Source organism: Lampetra fluviatilis, chromosome 23 (genome assembly GCF_964198595.1).
Source record: "Lampetra fluviatilis chromosome 23, kcLamFluv1.1, whole genome shotgun sequence".
NCBI lineage: Eukaryota > Metazoa > Chordata > Hyperoartia > Petromyzontiformes > Petromyzontidae > Lampetra > Lampetra fluviatilis.
The window spans coordinates 8,077,707-8,094,873 of record NC_136297.1 but is presented as its reverse complement, the minus strand read 5'-3'; the positions used below and the strand labels follow the sequence as shown (position 1 = coordinate 8,094,873).

General features: G+C 41.7%; 1 protein-coding gene across 1 annotated transcript; it reads right to left on the bottom strand.

Annotated features, from left to right (window-relative positions):
* Positions 1-2,830: 2,830 nt before the first annotated feature.
* LOC144940906 (cytochrome P450 3A24-like) lies at positions 2,831-15,877 on the bottom strand. The gene is made up of 13 exons (XM_078867407.1): positions 15,798-15,877; positions 14,569-14,662; positions 12,326-12,378; positions 11,863-11,962; positions 10,406-10,519; positions 10,213-10,301; positions 9,573-9,721; positions 8,012-8,142; positions 6,205-6,289; positions 4,718-4,878; positions 4,300-4,526; positions 3,509-3,671; positions 2,831-2,917 (listed from the first exon to the last, which is right to left on the bottom strand). Exons 1-13 carry the CDS (start codon positions 15,875-15,877, stop codon positions 2,831-2,833), a joined length of 1,533 nt encoding a protein of 510 aa, XP_078723533.1.
* Between the last annotated feature and the right edge of the window lie 1,290 nt (positions 15,878-17,167).

Genomic DNA, 17,167 nt, shown 5'->3' with positions numbered 1-17,167 from the left:
GTGTTAAAACACCAAACAGAAACGCTTGGCAAGGAATCATGTCTGCATTAACCACACATACTTGTGGCGAACATGCAAACAAAACAGGCTCTGGTAGTAAATGCATTGTCTTTGGAACTGATTGGTCCACAGCAGAGACAGCTTTCTTTAGAGCCAAATCTCAGTGTTAGGCCAGAGGACGCCAAAAGGCGAACAGGACAAAGACAATGCATGTTTGTATTTGCATGTTCACCACACGTATGTGTGGTTAATGCACATATGATTTCTTGCAAAAGGTTTCTGTTTGGTGTTTGGAAATCTTAACACAGCTGTTTTATTACCAGAAAGGGTAAAACCAATTCTTATGCACACACTTTTATTTGGACTCAAAAGTCTAAATTTTAATTATTTTCACCCCATAAATTCAGATCAGATCTCAAACACGGCAGGGACCAATACTTCTGCCGTGGCTGATCATTACTTTAATGCGGGTGGCTCACGTGAAATTGATTTTTCTAAGACGATGGTACTTTGCAAACCTACTGGCTATCAACAAAGATTCGTTCACGAAGCCATCCATATATACAGACACAGACACAATTTCAACCGAGACGACGGTTTTAAACTCCGCAATCATTGGAAAGATGTCATCAACCACTTTGGGTCGTGACTTGATTTCTGTTTTCTTGTCCACCTCCACTGTCAGCAGTGTGCGTGTGTGGAGCGAGGTGCAATGCTTTGATTTGTGTAGACCTACTGCCAGTGTTAGAGCCCTCTCTTACATTAACATTAGCTGCCTCGCCCATCTCTAAACCTTTATAAACAGATCTGTGATTGGTGTAGACCTACTGCCAGTGTTAGAGCCCTCTCTTACATTAACATTAGCTGCCCCGCCCATCTCTAAACCTTTATAAACAGTTTGCACTCAGCCGCTAACCTCCCTGTTCCTGATGACGACCGCTTGTGTTGCGATCAAAACTTCGTGATATTTTATTGTTTTTTATTCACTTTATTTTCATTTTTATTATTTTGTTATTATTTTTCTATCTACGTGACTTTACCGAAAGAACCATAGAATAGTGTCCTTGTTTTACCCGGTTTTTTTAGCGCCTTGATCAAAGGCACTCTATAAAAAAACACAAGATAAGAGTCATACTGTACGTTAAAAAAGCAATAATTAAGTCAGTACGTAAACTTTATTGGATCTGTAAATCAAGCCTCAACTGGTGAGCAATAACACATGGTAACTCAACAGTAGCTGTTTTAAGGTCGTACTGGTCACCACCGTAAAAATGTGGAATTTCCACTGCTTCAAATTCACCCACAGAAATAGGCACTACCCAACACTCAACAGAATGTCAATGCGCACACTTTATTATCGGTGTGTAACACATGAAGAGTATAATTCAATAAAAACAGCAAATATCTACTGAACTCCATTTAGACACACACAACTATGAATCAGCAAACTATTAAACAATCTTACAAATTTTATTGCAAAAACATTTTTTAAACCCTGCGCCCAGTCACGGTTTCGTTCCCTTTCTCGTTTTCAATATCACTTTGACTAATGCAACTATCTCCTTCTCCGCCTTCCTCCACTCCAACCGATACAATTCACCTCAGCCCAGATCATTTTTAACCTCCCCCCACAATTCCCACACTTCTGCTCGACTTTCCAAAATACACTGGCGCCCTGTATATTATCGCTGTCTGTTTAAATGTCTCACTCTAGTCTGTGATCTTGCCCCACCTTATCTTGCTTCTCTTATATATCACTCTATCTTAATTGTGTGTTGACCGACTCTCTGTGTTGCATTACATCACATTTCGATATTTTGCGAGGTTATTTAATTTTAGTGTGTCTTTCTCCTAATTTTCAAGCTTGGGGTGCCGTGCCACGTCGTCGTCTTACTTGCGCAGCAGCAACACGTTGCCGTCCACTCATTGATATGCTAATTTTCTCTGCCCCCTCCCTCTCTCCGTCCCCGCCCCCCCCTCCCTATATTTAAGGGACCGTCACAGAAACGACCCCTCTCTCTGGGCCGATATGTGTCCTCTCTCTGTGTGTCCTTGTGATGTCTGTCTGTCTGCTTGTATGTCTGTCTATAGTTTTCTAGTTAGATTTTTGTTGCTATTTCTCTTATGCCTGATGATGATTGCTTGTGTTGCAATCGAAACGTCGCTATTATTTTAATTTATTATTTTATCTTTAGACGTGACTTAACCGAAAGAACCAACGAATATCACTCTATCCTATCCATGCTCCCAATCTCTACTGTCCCTCTATGGGCCTCCCTCGCCATGCGCCCAGTCACTCTCTTTCCTTTCCCTTCTTGCTCCCCTTCACTGCAAACAAATTCCCACTGCACATAAAAAAAATCAGCTTCACTATAACCTGCTTCCGTTCCTCCCTTAAAACTACCAATCTCTTCTGCCTTGCCTATCCTACTGCTACTCCCTGCCCCACAGCTACGACCAGGCCTACCCAAACCCCTATCACTACCCTTACCAGTGTCACTACGACTACCTCTGTCACTACCCCAACCCCTCCTTCACCACTCCCACCTGTCCTCCTTACTGTAGCCATAACTACACAAATACATTTAATTACCCCACTTTATTTTAACCGCTCCCATCTAATGTACAATTTTGTAGTTATTGTAAATTTGTCTTGGACGAAAGCACTATATAAATCTATATAGCATAATATAATTTGTAAATGAACTTTCAGCACTGTGTTAAGATAGCACTTCGAATTGGCACTACAGGTAGCTCTTCGAATTGTTTTTTTTATCATCTCTCAAGTCTTCTTTTTCTCTGGAGCCGTGATCTTGATTTTGCTCGTACATCAGCCCCCTTTCTTTCTTTCCAAAACTTGCACCAAAAGTGGTTTTTCCAGTTGTATGAATGGATTCTTTGTAAGTTTTGGTGGAATCTGAAGGAAAAAAAGGTAATATTACATGTTAGTGTTTCCATAAAACCATAAAATCACTTAGTATAATAATAGGGGTTTTCTCCTTTTTTCTGGCAACAAAACTGAAACCTTTTTACAAGGATTCATGTCTGCATTAACCACAATACTTGCAGTCAGAATGCAAACAAAAAACATAATATGATAATATATGCATTGTCCTTAAAACTGATTGGTCCACACCAGGGACGGCTTTCTTTTGAACCTCGACCCAATTGGTGCTCGACCAGAGGACGCCAAAAGGCGAACAGCTCAGAGACAATGCACTATCAAAGTAATGAGGGCTCGGGGTGAGCATCTACATCATTGGACCTCCTTTGCCAGTACCAAAATATAATATATAATATATTATAAGAGTATGTTTTTTCTTTGCATTTTGACTGCAAGTATTGTGGTTAATGCAGACACGAATCCTTGTAAAAAGGTTTCAGTTGTGTTTGCCAGAAAAAAGGGGAAAAACCCTATTATTATATTTTGGTACTGGCAAAGGATGTCTAATGACATAAAATCACTTGTTTGTGAACAGTAAAGAGCGGAGGAGGTGTGATCGTGCACCGTGGTCTCGCTGCACGCCTGGAAGGAGTAGCGCTGCAGGATGCGACAGACAACGATCTTCACGGACATCAGGGCAAAGCGCATGCCGATGCAGTTCCTGGGGCCGTGGCCAAAGGGCAGGTAGCAGTAGGGGTCACGTGCCTCCTTGGCCTCCTTGGAGAATCTGCACGATTCACAGTCGTGCACACGCAGAATCCATTGACTAACAAGTGGCGTTAGCTTAAGAGCAGTGATATACGGTTTATCCAGTAAGTCACGAGAAGTTCAAATTGAAAAGCAAAATCGACCTTCATTTGGGGAATTCACACAGAGGGAAGACAATCCTGCTTTTGAGGCCACTTTTCTCTAGAATTGGATCTCTTGGAGATCAAAGTGGAAGAGATACAGGTCCAAAGCAAGGTATTCACATCAAACAAATTCATCAACACAGCTTTACATGAAAGCATTTTTAATTGGATAAATCGCGATGAGAAAGACCATGACCACGCCACGACAGACAGATGAGATGGACATAGCTCACACTTTCAACTTTAATTGGAAGCTGTTCAATATAACACCTTTGGGAAAAATTGGCGAACAAAAAATCGTCCTGTCTGCAGTCAATGAGCCATTCAAACATAAAATGGCCTTCATATGGCTTGAACTAACTATATCTCTATCTTTCCGTTGCCTACGCTATGACCTGAAACCTAGGTTTCAAGTATTTCCAGATAGAATTGATCCATGTTTAAGTACTTGACACGTAAAATTCAGTTTTCAAACGCATTCAAATTTGAAAGAGATTCGCTCACCGTTCCGGCCGGAACTCTTCAGGTTCGTCCCAGTACTGCGGGTCATAGTGGAGCACCCATAGTGGTGCGGCGACAACCATACCCTTGGGGATGACCAGGTCATTCACGACTGTCGTCTTTTTACAGACGCGGTCTGTACGAGATGTTGGTGGGTACATGCGCAGAGATTCGCTCACGACCATGTCCAGATACTCCATCTGCTTCAGAATCTCGTAACTTGGAAGAGTCTGCACAAAGGTTAGATAGATATATTTACACAAATTAACGAATAATTATTTCATTCGAAACACATTCTAGAATAGTTTATTATATAGTATATGCCTTTCAGACTTTGAAACATGAAGCTCGTGTAGACACACCTTTCGAATAGTGTTTTGAACTGTGACAATTCAATTTAAGTTGAAAAGGTAAGTCTTACGTCATTCGGGAGAAATCTATCGATCTCTTGCTGGACTTTAGTCTGGACGTCAGGGTTACAAGCAAGGCAATAGGCCACGAAGGTGATGGCTGTGCTTGAGGTCTCATAACCAGCCAGGAGGAACAAGATCGCCTGCGCCTCCAGTTCACTGTCGGTCAGATCTGTGAAATTAAACAGACAACAAGGAAGATGCAGTGTGAAATATATCTTGTTCTGTAACGTTTTATACAGCATTGTTAAGTACACTTTATCTCACAATTTATGAGGAACCACAAACGCAACGGACAGCAGTCCAGCGGCGAACTGGTGCCAACAATTACCCGGAGAAAAGCAATGCATGCGAGGGGGCAACACTCTATCCCATACAGAAGAGACGCGTGATATTAGTCCACACTTTGCTGCGCCTCCTTTTCCTGGCAAACCAGGGTATGGCACCTCGACATGCATCAGAAGGGAGCTTCAACAACATTCGTGTGATCCACAATCTCTTGCCTCTATCGTGCTGGATTACAGGTGTGCGCCGCCACTACCTGGCAAAAGCTACTGGCATTAATATGCCATCGCACAATGAGTTAAATTCCGACTGTTTTGGTAATTTGCACGATTGTACCGTGCATATTCATCGCATGCGATCGTAGAGCACAAAAAGTCAAACAAGAGAACGGCAAGAGCCCACTGAGGTCCTAGTCTCATGAGGAGTTCCTCATCAACGATGCGACGGTCTCAGGGTTTGTGTCATTCAGTCTAGAGAGGCCCTCAGGAAGCCCCCTTCAGGAGGAGCAGCCAGGCAACAGTTGCGCGCCATCCTAGTTTTGATGGTGGGCGGTGGTTTTGATGGTGGGGGCGGTGATTTTGATGGTGGCTGGCTGCGCTCTGCCATTTCGCCCGTCACAGAGACCGTTACTTTCCTCCAGTCGTGTGGGTTTCCGTCGCTGACCAGATAAGGTCTTCGACCCAGCAGACGGTTTGTAAGGTGCATTGTGCACATCTTGTAGACGTGGCAGGGTCTGGTGTGACCGCTACATTTTAAGATATCCAAACGTTTTCCCGCTGTCTGTCGACCTGATATTAGCCCCATAAGTGCTATGACGACTTGCTAAGCTTGAGATATGATCAGATAGGGCACATCCTGGATGGTTTGGTCCTAGAACTGTACATTATATTGTATTGTGTGTCCTGTGCTAGGAATGATATAGGCTCGGGTGACCTCATGATTGTCATTACAACCCCTTCAATGGAGTTAATTGAAAAAGTGCTTTCTTTCCCAAAATGAGCATTCAGGACAATCTTTAAAAAATTGTATTGTAAACATGAACTACAGTGTTTCACATTGAGAGCATAGTGACATTTTATATATGTTCGTCATTCACCATAATCGCTTAAATATATTGGATTGTACACTCTAAATGAAGTAAAAACTGTGAATGGGTATGATTTGAAAGTGAACCTGTGAATGTTATTTCATTAGATATGTAAAAAATACCTACATTTGTCTGAATGAGGATTAGCTCCATTTTGCATGGATTTAGAAAGTTGAACATCCACCATCAATTGAAGAAAGTCGACTCGCCCCTAGACAAAAAAATGCCACAATTTTATGACATGTTAGATTTCACAGTCTCTGAACAAAACACCAACAGATGTACCATACGTAAAATCTAGATTGAAAACAACTTTTTGTGTTAAGTTTGTTGTCCTTCCCCCGCACCTCCCATTAGCATGGTTGGCTACGTACGGTGCGAAAGACGTTTTACATACATACGTGCCTTCAGTCATGCAATAATTTACTGCTGTATTACATTCTAGATTTGAAGCTTTCGTGACTGCAATGATTCATATTCTCAGGTTTTTTCGGTAAAGTCACGTAGGTAAAAACATTAAAATTAATGAAAGTAAAATAAAACAAAACAAAAATAAAATTCACGACGTTTCGGAGGCAACACAAGTCTCCGTCATCAGGTGGGACCGTCACAGCCGAATTAGCTGCATCAAGTGAAGCAATGATTGAAGATGTAATCCCTTATAAGCAAGTTGAAGGGAGGTGGAGAGGGGGGGGAGCTTATCAGGCTGTGGTAGCCAATGAATGGAAACGTATCGGGAGGGAGGAGGAGCGGTGATCAAAGACTGCACGCAGTGCTCAACACAATGAATGGAAACGTGTCGGGACGGAGGGCGAGCGGCGATCAAAGACTGCACGCAGTGCTCAACACAATGAATGGAGACGCGCCGGGACGGAGGGCGAGCGGTGATCAAAGACATCACGTAGTGCTCAACACAATGAATGGAAACGTGGCGAGCGGTGATCAAAGAACAATGAAGAGATTACTGTTAAACACTGTGGATGTTAACACTCGGTGAAGTAAATTAAAATAGTGCCTGTCAGATAAGATGGTCCAAAAAGTGTAATTAAGTCTTTTTTGCGTGGTTAATAACAACTCAGTAATCACTGGAAAGATGTTATTAACCACGCAAAAAAGACTTAATTACACTTTTTGGACCATCTTATCTGACAGGCACTATTTTAATTTACTTCACCGAGTGTTAACATCCACAGTGTTTAACAGTAATCTCTTCATTGTTCTTTGATCACCGCTCGCCACGTTTCCATTCATTGTGTTGAGCACTACGTGATGTCTTTGATCACCGCTCGCCCTCCGTCCCGGCGCGTCTCCATTCATTGTGTTGAGCACTGCGTGCAGTCTTTGATCGCCGCTCGCCCTCCGTCCCGACACGTTTCCATTCATTGTGTTGAGCACTGCGTGCAGTCTTTGATCACCGCTCCTCCTCCCTCCCGATACGTTTCCATTCATTGGCTACCACAGCCTGATAAGCTCCCCCCCCTCTCCACCTCCCTTCAACTTGCTTATAAGGGATTACATCTTGAATCATTGCTTCACTTGATGCAGCTAATTCGGCTGTGACGGTCCCACCTGATGACGGAGACTTGTGTTGCCTCCGAAACGTCGTGAATTTTATTTTTGTTTTGTTTTATTTTACTTTCATTAATTTTAATGTTTTTACCTACGTGACTTTACCGAAAAAACCTGAGAATATGCTGTATTACAATTTATCTGCACTGATATATGAAAAATTATGATTTGAAGCTTTCGTGACTGCAGGAATCCATAATCTCTGGTTCTTTCGGTAAAGTCACGTCGTGTTTCTTTTATTATTTTTTCTATGTACGTGACTTTAAAGAAAGAACCAGAGAGCATGAAAAATAATGTTAAAATGTCTTATTGTAATATCAAACATAACCAATATTGAAAAAGAGCATTGTTGAAACGGACTCACCATGTCATGAAGCCCCTTCTGGCGTTGCTTTACCATCTGCCGGACAATTTTCGTGAAGAACGAGGAAGCTTGTTTTGGGAAGAAAGATAATCCCAGGAATTCTAGCGGCGGGACAAGCTCTGGCAAGACCGCTGTAAAAGAGAAAATAGTGACAATGTACAGATTTCCGTCGCTTTATGCGGGTTCGGTTTGTGCAATTTCGCGTATATGCGGCGAGCCTATTTCTACCCACAATTCGCTATGTTACACGTGTAAAGGAGAGCCGACACAAGATTGCAGGGGGTTTGTCTTTTAATCCTTTTCTCCCATCCACACCTGTCCCCAGCCGTCCCAATCTCGTCCCCGCCAAAGGCCCCTTCTTCCCGCCCGTTCTCCCCTTATATCTCCTCGATTACCCCTCCCACTAACTCTCCTATTGGTGGGAATCCTTCCCCTGACACCCCTACACACGGTTTGAATTCACATGTGCAGCTATGCGGTCGGGCGTGGGTCGACGTTGTGTGTACTGGATACACTCTTTGGCAAGCAGCTGCCTCATGCAGTGCATTGTGGGTTAGGTGACCGTGCAGTCACATGCTACGTGATTTCGCTTTGTGTGTCCTCTTTTTTGGAATGCATCTACATCATGAAGTGAGGGAGAGCTGTATATCAATTAACATAATTATTCACAAGCTTTTGTAAATCCACTGCAGGATAAAAGGCCTTCCCCGCATCGTGTGGAGGTTTTTGTTTTGCCCACACCTCACCATGCTAGTGTGTGTGTTGCTGAACGTGTGGGGGAGGGAGGCCCAGCATCAGTTCAAATATATTACTTGCCACTGTGAGCCAAGACCACGGATCGAACTCAGGTTTCTGCGTTAATCTAACCACTCCGCTGCCACTGGGAATCCCCACACGTCCCCAGAATCAGAATCTTTACTTATCCTGGAGTTGTTCCTACAACACTGTGTTGTTCCTACAACACTGTATTGTTCCTACAACACTGTCTTGTTTCTACAACACTGTGTTGTTCCTACAACACTGTGTTGTTCCTACAACACTGTGTTGTTCCTACAACACTGTATTGTTCCTACAACACTGTCTTGTTCCTACAACACTGTCTTGTTCCTACAACACTGTGTTGTTCCTACAACACTGGCCAACCAACAACTCAAACAGTTCCCACAACACTGGCCAACGTGAAACGAGGCACACACACTGAGCTATACGCCCTCTCTGAAGCCACCCTCCCAGGACACTCCACCTCGAAACGGGACAACGGCTCCTCTGGCAGGGGTGGGGACATCCTTGTAATCTCAAACTCCGTCTTAAAATATCCACGTCCGAATATTACCTCTCTTTATCCTATCTCCGTTTCACCTGCTGCACCATGTCCAATCTCAAAATCAGGCAATGACTTGGTCATAAAAATACATTGGAATAGAGATGGAACAAAATATATCGTTGTATTGGCAAAATTGCTTCTTTGCAGAAATGTACCGAATCAGAAATGTAGTTAATTAATGCCCGTAAAACAAAACCATTTGCCTAGATGTGTCAATTGTAAAGTTACCATACTTACCGATTAGTGCAACCAAAGGGTTCAATAAGTTGATCTTGAAAATGCTTTTCCCGTTAACGACGAATGGATCGTTGGGGTTGTTCTGAGAGTCAACGTCTGTACTGAACGCCGAGCATGCAATCACGTCCATGCTGTACGCCCCAAATGTCCTAGCAGAGGCAAAATTCACATCAATACCACGACGTTAGGGTATACTGACCCGCAATGCACTGACCTATAAAACTTGACACGTGGACTGGAAATTACAACTGAACTTTTCCCAAATGCACACATGTATCACACTGAAGTGTACATTGAATACTTATGTACAGTAACATCTTCAATGAACCCTGCCGATATCCATTAATATGAAGATATGTACGACCAAAATCCCACCAAAGGCTTTTTTGGCAGTAAAATGCACGACTGTAACCATCACCGTACTGCATGATACACGCAGTTTGCATGATGTCACGTGACATGCAAGGCATGATGGAAGGACCGAGGTGATCATTACGATCTCACATTTTGATGTCGAGAAATCGCCTTGCATGTCTTACTTTTACTTGTTTTCCAGCCTCCACTCACCATTCCCTCTGAGTTTTCTCATCACTCACAGGACGTGTTAAAATGTGTTTTCTCAAATGCTTCATGCACTTACTCTTTTAGGTCCACTAACTTCCCAGACTGGCTTTTATCATGGAGGTTCTTCACGAGTGCATCAGCACAGCGTACAATCAGTGGGCACATCTAAAAAGAGAGGAACTTTTGTTTAGTATTTGGTACAAACATACTTTGGACCTATCAACGCCACTGAAAAAAGAAACAGTCATCGACTTTTTAGGTTCTTTTACCTGCTTGATTTTGCCACCACTGAAAGTTGGGGACAGGACGTTACGGATGCGCTTCCACTTCTCATCATTAACTAAGCTCATAGCTTCCTTGAAGGGTCCATTCAGCCCGAAACTCTATGTAAAAAATAAAAAAAACAAGGAAATGTAACAGTTAAAATAATCAAGCACATTAACATGGGAATACAGTTTACCAAAAAATACTATTTCATATGTTTAATAAAGTTGCAGGAATTGGATAATGACATTGTTAGTAATGTATATACCCTAAAAATGTATTTCGTAGTTTCACACATATTTTAAGAATAGTCTTGGATATTTAGGTGATTATCATTTAAAAAGCCATTCAACTTGTAGTAAACTGTTGGAAATATTTTAAAATAGCAGACAAACATCAGATACATTAAAGCTGCAAAGAGCAACAGATTAATGCTCAACAAAAAGTAAGCAAGATACACACTTTATATTTGTTGCACCGGATTAATTTACTGACATCTTTACAGCAAAAAAAAATATTTAAACCATATGCATTCTTGTGTTTCGATGGAGACATGGCGGTTTCTAAAGTCATATATGGAGTGTGAAATGTTTCTGTCTACCCAAGCCAATATGCATTTAGTTTTCCTGGAGCTCAGCTTAATGTTATATCGGCACATAAAATGTACGACGGGACAATTGGACAATGAGGCATTGGGACTCGGAGAAGAGTGACATTACATTCCGGTTGGAATCATGGCTCAATGGTTAACGAACGTTCCTATCAAAATCATAATATTTATTTATACTGGGGGAATCCGATGAGATATAAAGCTATTTTTTACAGATGTCCAGTCGGGGCGGGTCAGAACGTTGCAACAACAAACAATTTTTAAAAAACACGATAGGAGTGTAAAGTATAAGAGAGGTGCAAAGTATAGTGACTATGCACTTAGTGACCTGATTTGATTTCATGGCGTGGCTAACACCAGCAGTGAGTGATGTTTGAACTGGTCCCATGCTCGCTGTTTACGATACTACGGTGGCCGGCGTTGTGGGGTTTGGTCAAACAAACTCCAATGACCAATGCAGTGTAGGAGCCTTTCGTTTAGCAGTGGGACTTGCAAAAGGCTGATACACAATGTTTTTTTGTTTTCATTAAGGTGTTAGCGTACATTTTTCTTTGGGTCCCCTCCACAATTAGAAACACGCGTTTAGAATATCTGGCTGCTAATACATTTCCACGCAATAAGCCACTTCGTTGAGCTATCATTTGTGGCCAGGTCGCTTCTGAAAAAGAGCTACATCGCTCAGTGGGCTCTTACCTGGTAAAATGAGGATGAAATAAAATAAAGGTACAAGGCAATTTAAGATATATGATGTTGGGTATGAATGAAATGTCTAGTTATCTATACATAGACACATGCCATGAACCTCACATTGCCATTTCTCATTCGTATTTGGGTGACGTGGCACTCGCTTACCCGGCGGTTGGTGAAGAACTCCAGGGAATCCTTCACCAGGATTGTTTTCAGCATGCTTGTGTCAGCCACCACGAGCAGAGGCAACCGGCCATCGTAAGTCCTGGTTTCCAAAAAAAATGTCACGTGAACTAACACGTCAAATGTTTGTTGCTCGGCGCACTGGTGTGTTGGAGAGCGATCCACACACGTTTAACAATATTTGTGGATCGTTCTTCAACGCAGCGACAACTTTATTGAATAACAGCATGTTATCCTCACTACATATCACTCCACACCAGAAAAAATATTGTAAGCGGTTTCAGTGTTTTACCAAACTCATCTTGCACTGTCTAACTAAACATAGATTTATGAGGTTGTTTAAATTTTTACAAATTTTAAAGTAGCATTACACAAAATACGTTACATATATACGCACACACACGCGCGACTTTTATAAAATGTCGAGCAAACAATAGTAACTTACCCCCAGATTCTCCCATACTTCTTGAAACTCTTTTCATCAAATTCTCTGAAACCCTGTGAAAACAATCAAGAAGAGAACAGCGTGTGAGTTCGATGTCATAAGTTTAACCGTTGGCTTATGCACATTATTGTCGTAGGGTGGAGTGGGGTAAAAGGCCAGTTTTGTCCTGGTGCTGACAGAAATGATGCCATCAGCCACAATCAGGTTGAGGTGCAGATAATGACTGATGGTCACGAATACGGATCAAGTGGCAGCCAAAGTGAAGGAATGTTCCTGAGGGGACGTTAACTGTGGAGACAGAGCAATGCCATCGGCTTGTGTACGGGTGCTAGGTGAAATTAGCTTGGGGAAGGCTTTATCCAGCAGTGGGTTGATCATGGCTGATGACGTTGACAACCATAATTTGTTGAGGTTTGGCATCAGTCTCGTCACTAATAGAACCAAGCCGGTAAGCCGGCACATTTAAACTATTAAACTATTTTTGCTTAACCAGTTAAGGCCCACTGAACTATATAGCTCTTTTTAAATCCTTTATATTAAGTTCGCTTGCTTGCTTGCTTGCGTGCTTGCTTGCTTGCGTGCTTGCTTGCTTACGACCGTGCAAATCTTTCGGTCGTTTTTTAACCTACTTCCCGTGATCCAATCGAGCTGACATTTTCCACACAGACTCGTTGTGCGTGACAATTAATGTTCGTGAAAAAAAATTCCCAAAATGTTACACTGTTTAGGGAAAACAAATTAAATATTTAATTACCAATTGCTTAATACTGGCAGACAATCATCTGACCCATAGGTGGCAGCCATCTCAAGCCAGAGGACGAGAAGACTCTAGCCGCCACGCATAGAAAGGATTTATAGTGAAAAACTTTGTTTTTACGGGTTTCCTTGTTAAATCCTTTATATTAAGTTCGCTTGCTTGCTTACGACCGTGCAAATCTTTCGGTCGTTTTTTAACCCACTTCCCGTGATCCAATCGAGCTGACATTTTCCACACAGACTCGTTGTGCGTGACAATTAATGTTCGTGAAATTTTTTTTCCAAAATTTTACACTTTTTAGGACAAAAATATTATATTTAATTACCAATTGCTTAATGGTGCAATGCAATAATCTGACCCATAGGTGGCAGCCATCTCAAGCCAGAGGACGAGAGGACTCTAGCCGCCACGCATATTAAGGATTTATAGTGAAAAACTTTGTTTTTACGGGTTAATTTTTTCAGAAGTGACCTGCCCATAAATGATAGCTCAACTAAGTGGCTTATCACGTGGAAATGTATTGCAGCCAAATACTTGAAATGCATGTTTCTAAATGTGGAGGGAAAACCGGAGGACCCGGACAAAATGTCACGCAACCACAGGGAAAAGATGCAAGCTTGCAATATTCAGGCGTCAGGATCGAACCCAACACCTCCTGTATACCAGGCGAGGTAGTTCACACCTTGCCTCTGTATTCTTTTAGGATTCCTCAACAATATCCTGATACAAATAACTTTGGATACTACTGTATGAGGATACTCATTTCTATTCATGAAACAGTCCTCAAAGACTTATCCTTGTGCTGGGTTGACAGCATAAAGGATGAGTTAAAATAGGAAAACGTAGGCCTTTGGGACGCTACTGTTATAACCTGCCATGCATGATGACTTATAAATGAGACTAGATTGCATGCACTTTAAAATCGGGCTATTCAATTGAATTACTGTAATATATGAATGTGTTTTTGAACTTTTATCTCACTTAAATATGTATCTATTTTTAATTGTGTTTAATTTGAGTTCGACATGATTTGCAATCTGCCTGGTGATTTTACTTTATTTCGCTTTAGGCTTTGTGGTTGCATTTAAATGCCATGCAACTCTCCGAATATGTATGATACATTGTATTGGTATCAATGTTCCCAGTTCTTCCTTGAAAAAAAGAGTGGTCAGGTCATCTCCACAGGGCTCTCGCGTGGTTTGAACTAAATTTCATCGAATCCCATACAAGGTGAAACCTTGTATGTCACCTACGTGACTTTACCGAAAAAACAAAGAGTATGAATCCTTGCAGTCACGAAAACTTCAAATCTAGAATTAATGCCCTCGACGGGGAGGATTTCCACTTATCTGTTAGAGTTTTTAACAGACAACGAGACAAGAAGTTTCATTTATTTATTTTTTACCTACGTGACTTTACCGAAAAAAACAAAGAGTATGAATCCTTGCAGTCACGAAAACTTCAAAATCTAGAAGGTGAAACATACCTGGCGGTAGTGGAAGAATGTTCCCAAGAATGGCAGAGGTGTTGGCCCAGGTACGCCCATCTTCTTGAAGATTCTGTACGGCCATAGCATGGCACTGGGAGATAACAGATATGTTATTTTTCAGGGCGATATACGTTACAAATGTTAGAAATAATTGAACCAATCATTCTTGATCAAAGTAAATGATCTGCGACTCTTTAGTGGGGTATTTATTGTGTAAAATGTCACGGTACCTCTGTGTTCCTCTCTTAATGTGTCCAAATTTTTTGTTTAAATAAAGTTGCCTTACATCAATTTTTTATAACGATTTTTTTCCGAGCATGTAACCCTTAAAGTGTCCTTTTGTTGTTGTTGTTGTTTGACTTGCATCCCATTGGGATTTTTGCACACAGCGTTGGTGTACGGTGTTTTTTCTGCAATATTTTGCTGGATTTTCATGGATTTTCTGTTTGCACTACACTTTAAGATGTTTTTTGTTCATGTTTTTGTTTTTTCTTTGTTGCGGTTGCACCCGATTCAAGAGCCGAATGGCTCACAGGGCTATACCTAATAAATGAACTTGAACTTGAACTTTACAAAGCATACGCAGTGCACAAGCTCCATACCACAGTTAGCCTGTGGACCCAATGCTATCGTTGGCTACGTACGGCGCGAAAGAAGTTCAACATACGTACATACAAAACTGATAGACAAAGATTGTCCCGCTTCACACATCGCCATCTCTTCACATTTAACCAAAAAAATATTCCACAAACCATCAGCAGCACGGTCTTCTGGGACTGCGTAATTTCAGCAGTATTGATTCAGGACAAGCAGAGTTCGCAGAAGACCATGCGACTGATGGTTTTGGTTCGAAATATGTTGTGTATATGTGGAGAGAGAAATATTAGGAGGCATTGCTCATTTTGTTTTATTTATTTTCTTCCACAACGGCACAAAATGTTAAAGAATTCACCTCCAATTAACACGGTTGGTTAGGTACGGTGCGAAAGAAGTTCAACAGAGTATTTTTTTTATATATATTAAAAAAAAAATCATAATTCAACTTTCAAAACAATGCTCATTCAGCAGCCTTGACTCGCTGTCCCCGAGTTAATCGCTCACGCTTCTGCACAGCCAAATTCATCGTCGCGATCCAAGACCTCGCACAAAGTGCTCAAGAGGTGCCACCGGTCACGTCAAGTGACGGCGAGAGAGTCGCCGAGGCCCAGCAGCAGCGGTGTACTCACATTGCAGACAAAACGAACGCAGCGACAATCAGAACCAGGGTGGAGGGAGAAATCCCAGACAGGCTGGACACGTCAGCCATTGCGAATGAAGAATCTGTGAACACAAAACGACGAAATGATAAAATAAATAATAATTTCTATGTTGTTGTTGTTGAGCAGGTTCTGCAAGTCTAGAGTGGGCAAACTGTATGCGTTTTGCCTGACCATCTCAAAGTCCAGTGCGGGTAAAATATCGGTGCTTGTGTAATGTTACGTAGTGTTCAAACATCCCTTTTTCAGTGAATCCTACCTTATTAGAGACAAATTCAGACCTTATTGGTCACTCCGTACCCCTTATAAATCTCAACAATAATCATTACAAAGTCCCATCACAAGGGAGAAACACAAACAAAGTCCCATCACAAGGGAGAAACACAAACAAAGTCCCATCACAAGGGAGAAACACAAACAAAGTCCCATCACAAGGGAGAAACACAAACAAATATTTTTATTTTTAATTTTTTTGTCCTATTGAAACGGTTGTATGCCGTATGGACCTGAAAACTGAATTTCCCTGTACACGAATACAGGGTAAACCGTATGGGTTGACAGGTATGCTATACACTACACTATACACTACATTATACACTACACTACACACTACATTATGCACGACACTATACCATACCTGTCAGCCCCTTCTCAGTGCCCCCCACTTCATTACAGACCAATTCAGACCTTATCAATCAATCTCAACGTTCATCCTACAAAGTCCCATCACAAGGGAGAAACACAAATATATTTTTTTTTTAATTGCCCGTATTGAAACGGCTGTGCACCGTATGGACCTGAAAAAATGCATTTCCCTTAACAAGAATACGGGGTAAACAGTATGGGTTGAAGATATGTTCAAGTATTTTTTTTCCTGCTCAAATGCGTATCGAGACGGTGCTAATCGCCTGTGTTATCCAGTCCTTCAGAGCCGCTGGTGGAAATTCCCCAATCCTATGGCAGGGGACGGGACTACACATTTAGAAAGAACACTGTTCACTTCACCACAAAGCAATACTTAGTACGTAATGTTACAGTGTGTGTTATATGATAATACTTAGGAAGACACTTCAACCAAAACAATCATTTAGGAGATTGGAAGGAAAGATGCTTCATCTATAAGAGGCACCGGGTTTCCATGGAGTAGGACATTTTCGAACATAAACTCATGTTTATGTTCGAATATGTTTAGTAACTCACCATACGCAAGGAGACAATTGTCATGAATGGTTGCTACGGGGGTCTTGTGCTTTGATTCACTCTTTGCTTTAACACTCCACTAACTGAAGTACTGTTCTGTATATTCCTGATTACATAAAATGTAGCTGCAATTGACCTGC

Coding starts and splice junctions, on each gene's coding strand:
- LOC144940906 (XM_078867407.1), bottom strand. CDS start 15,877: ATGGCTGACGTGTCCAGCCTGTCTGGGATTTCTCCCTCCACCCTGGTT. Junction 14,663..15,797: donor GCGTTCGTTTTGTCTGCAAT/GTGAGTACACCG, acceptor GTTATCTCCCAG/TGCCATGCTATGGCCGTACA. Junction 4,879..6,204: donor TAATCCTCATTCAGACAAAT/GTAGGTATTTTT, acceptor TTAATTTCACAG/ATCTGACCGACAGTGAACTG.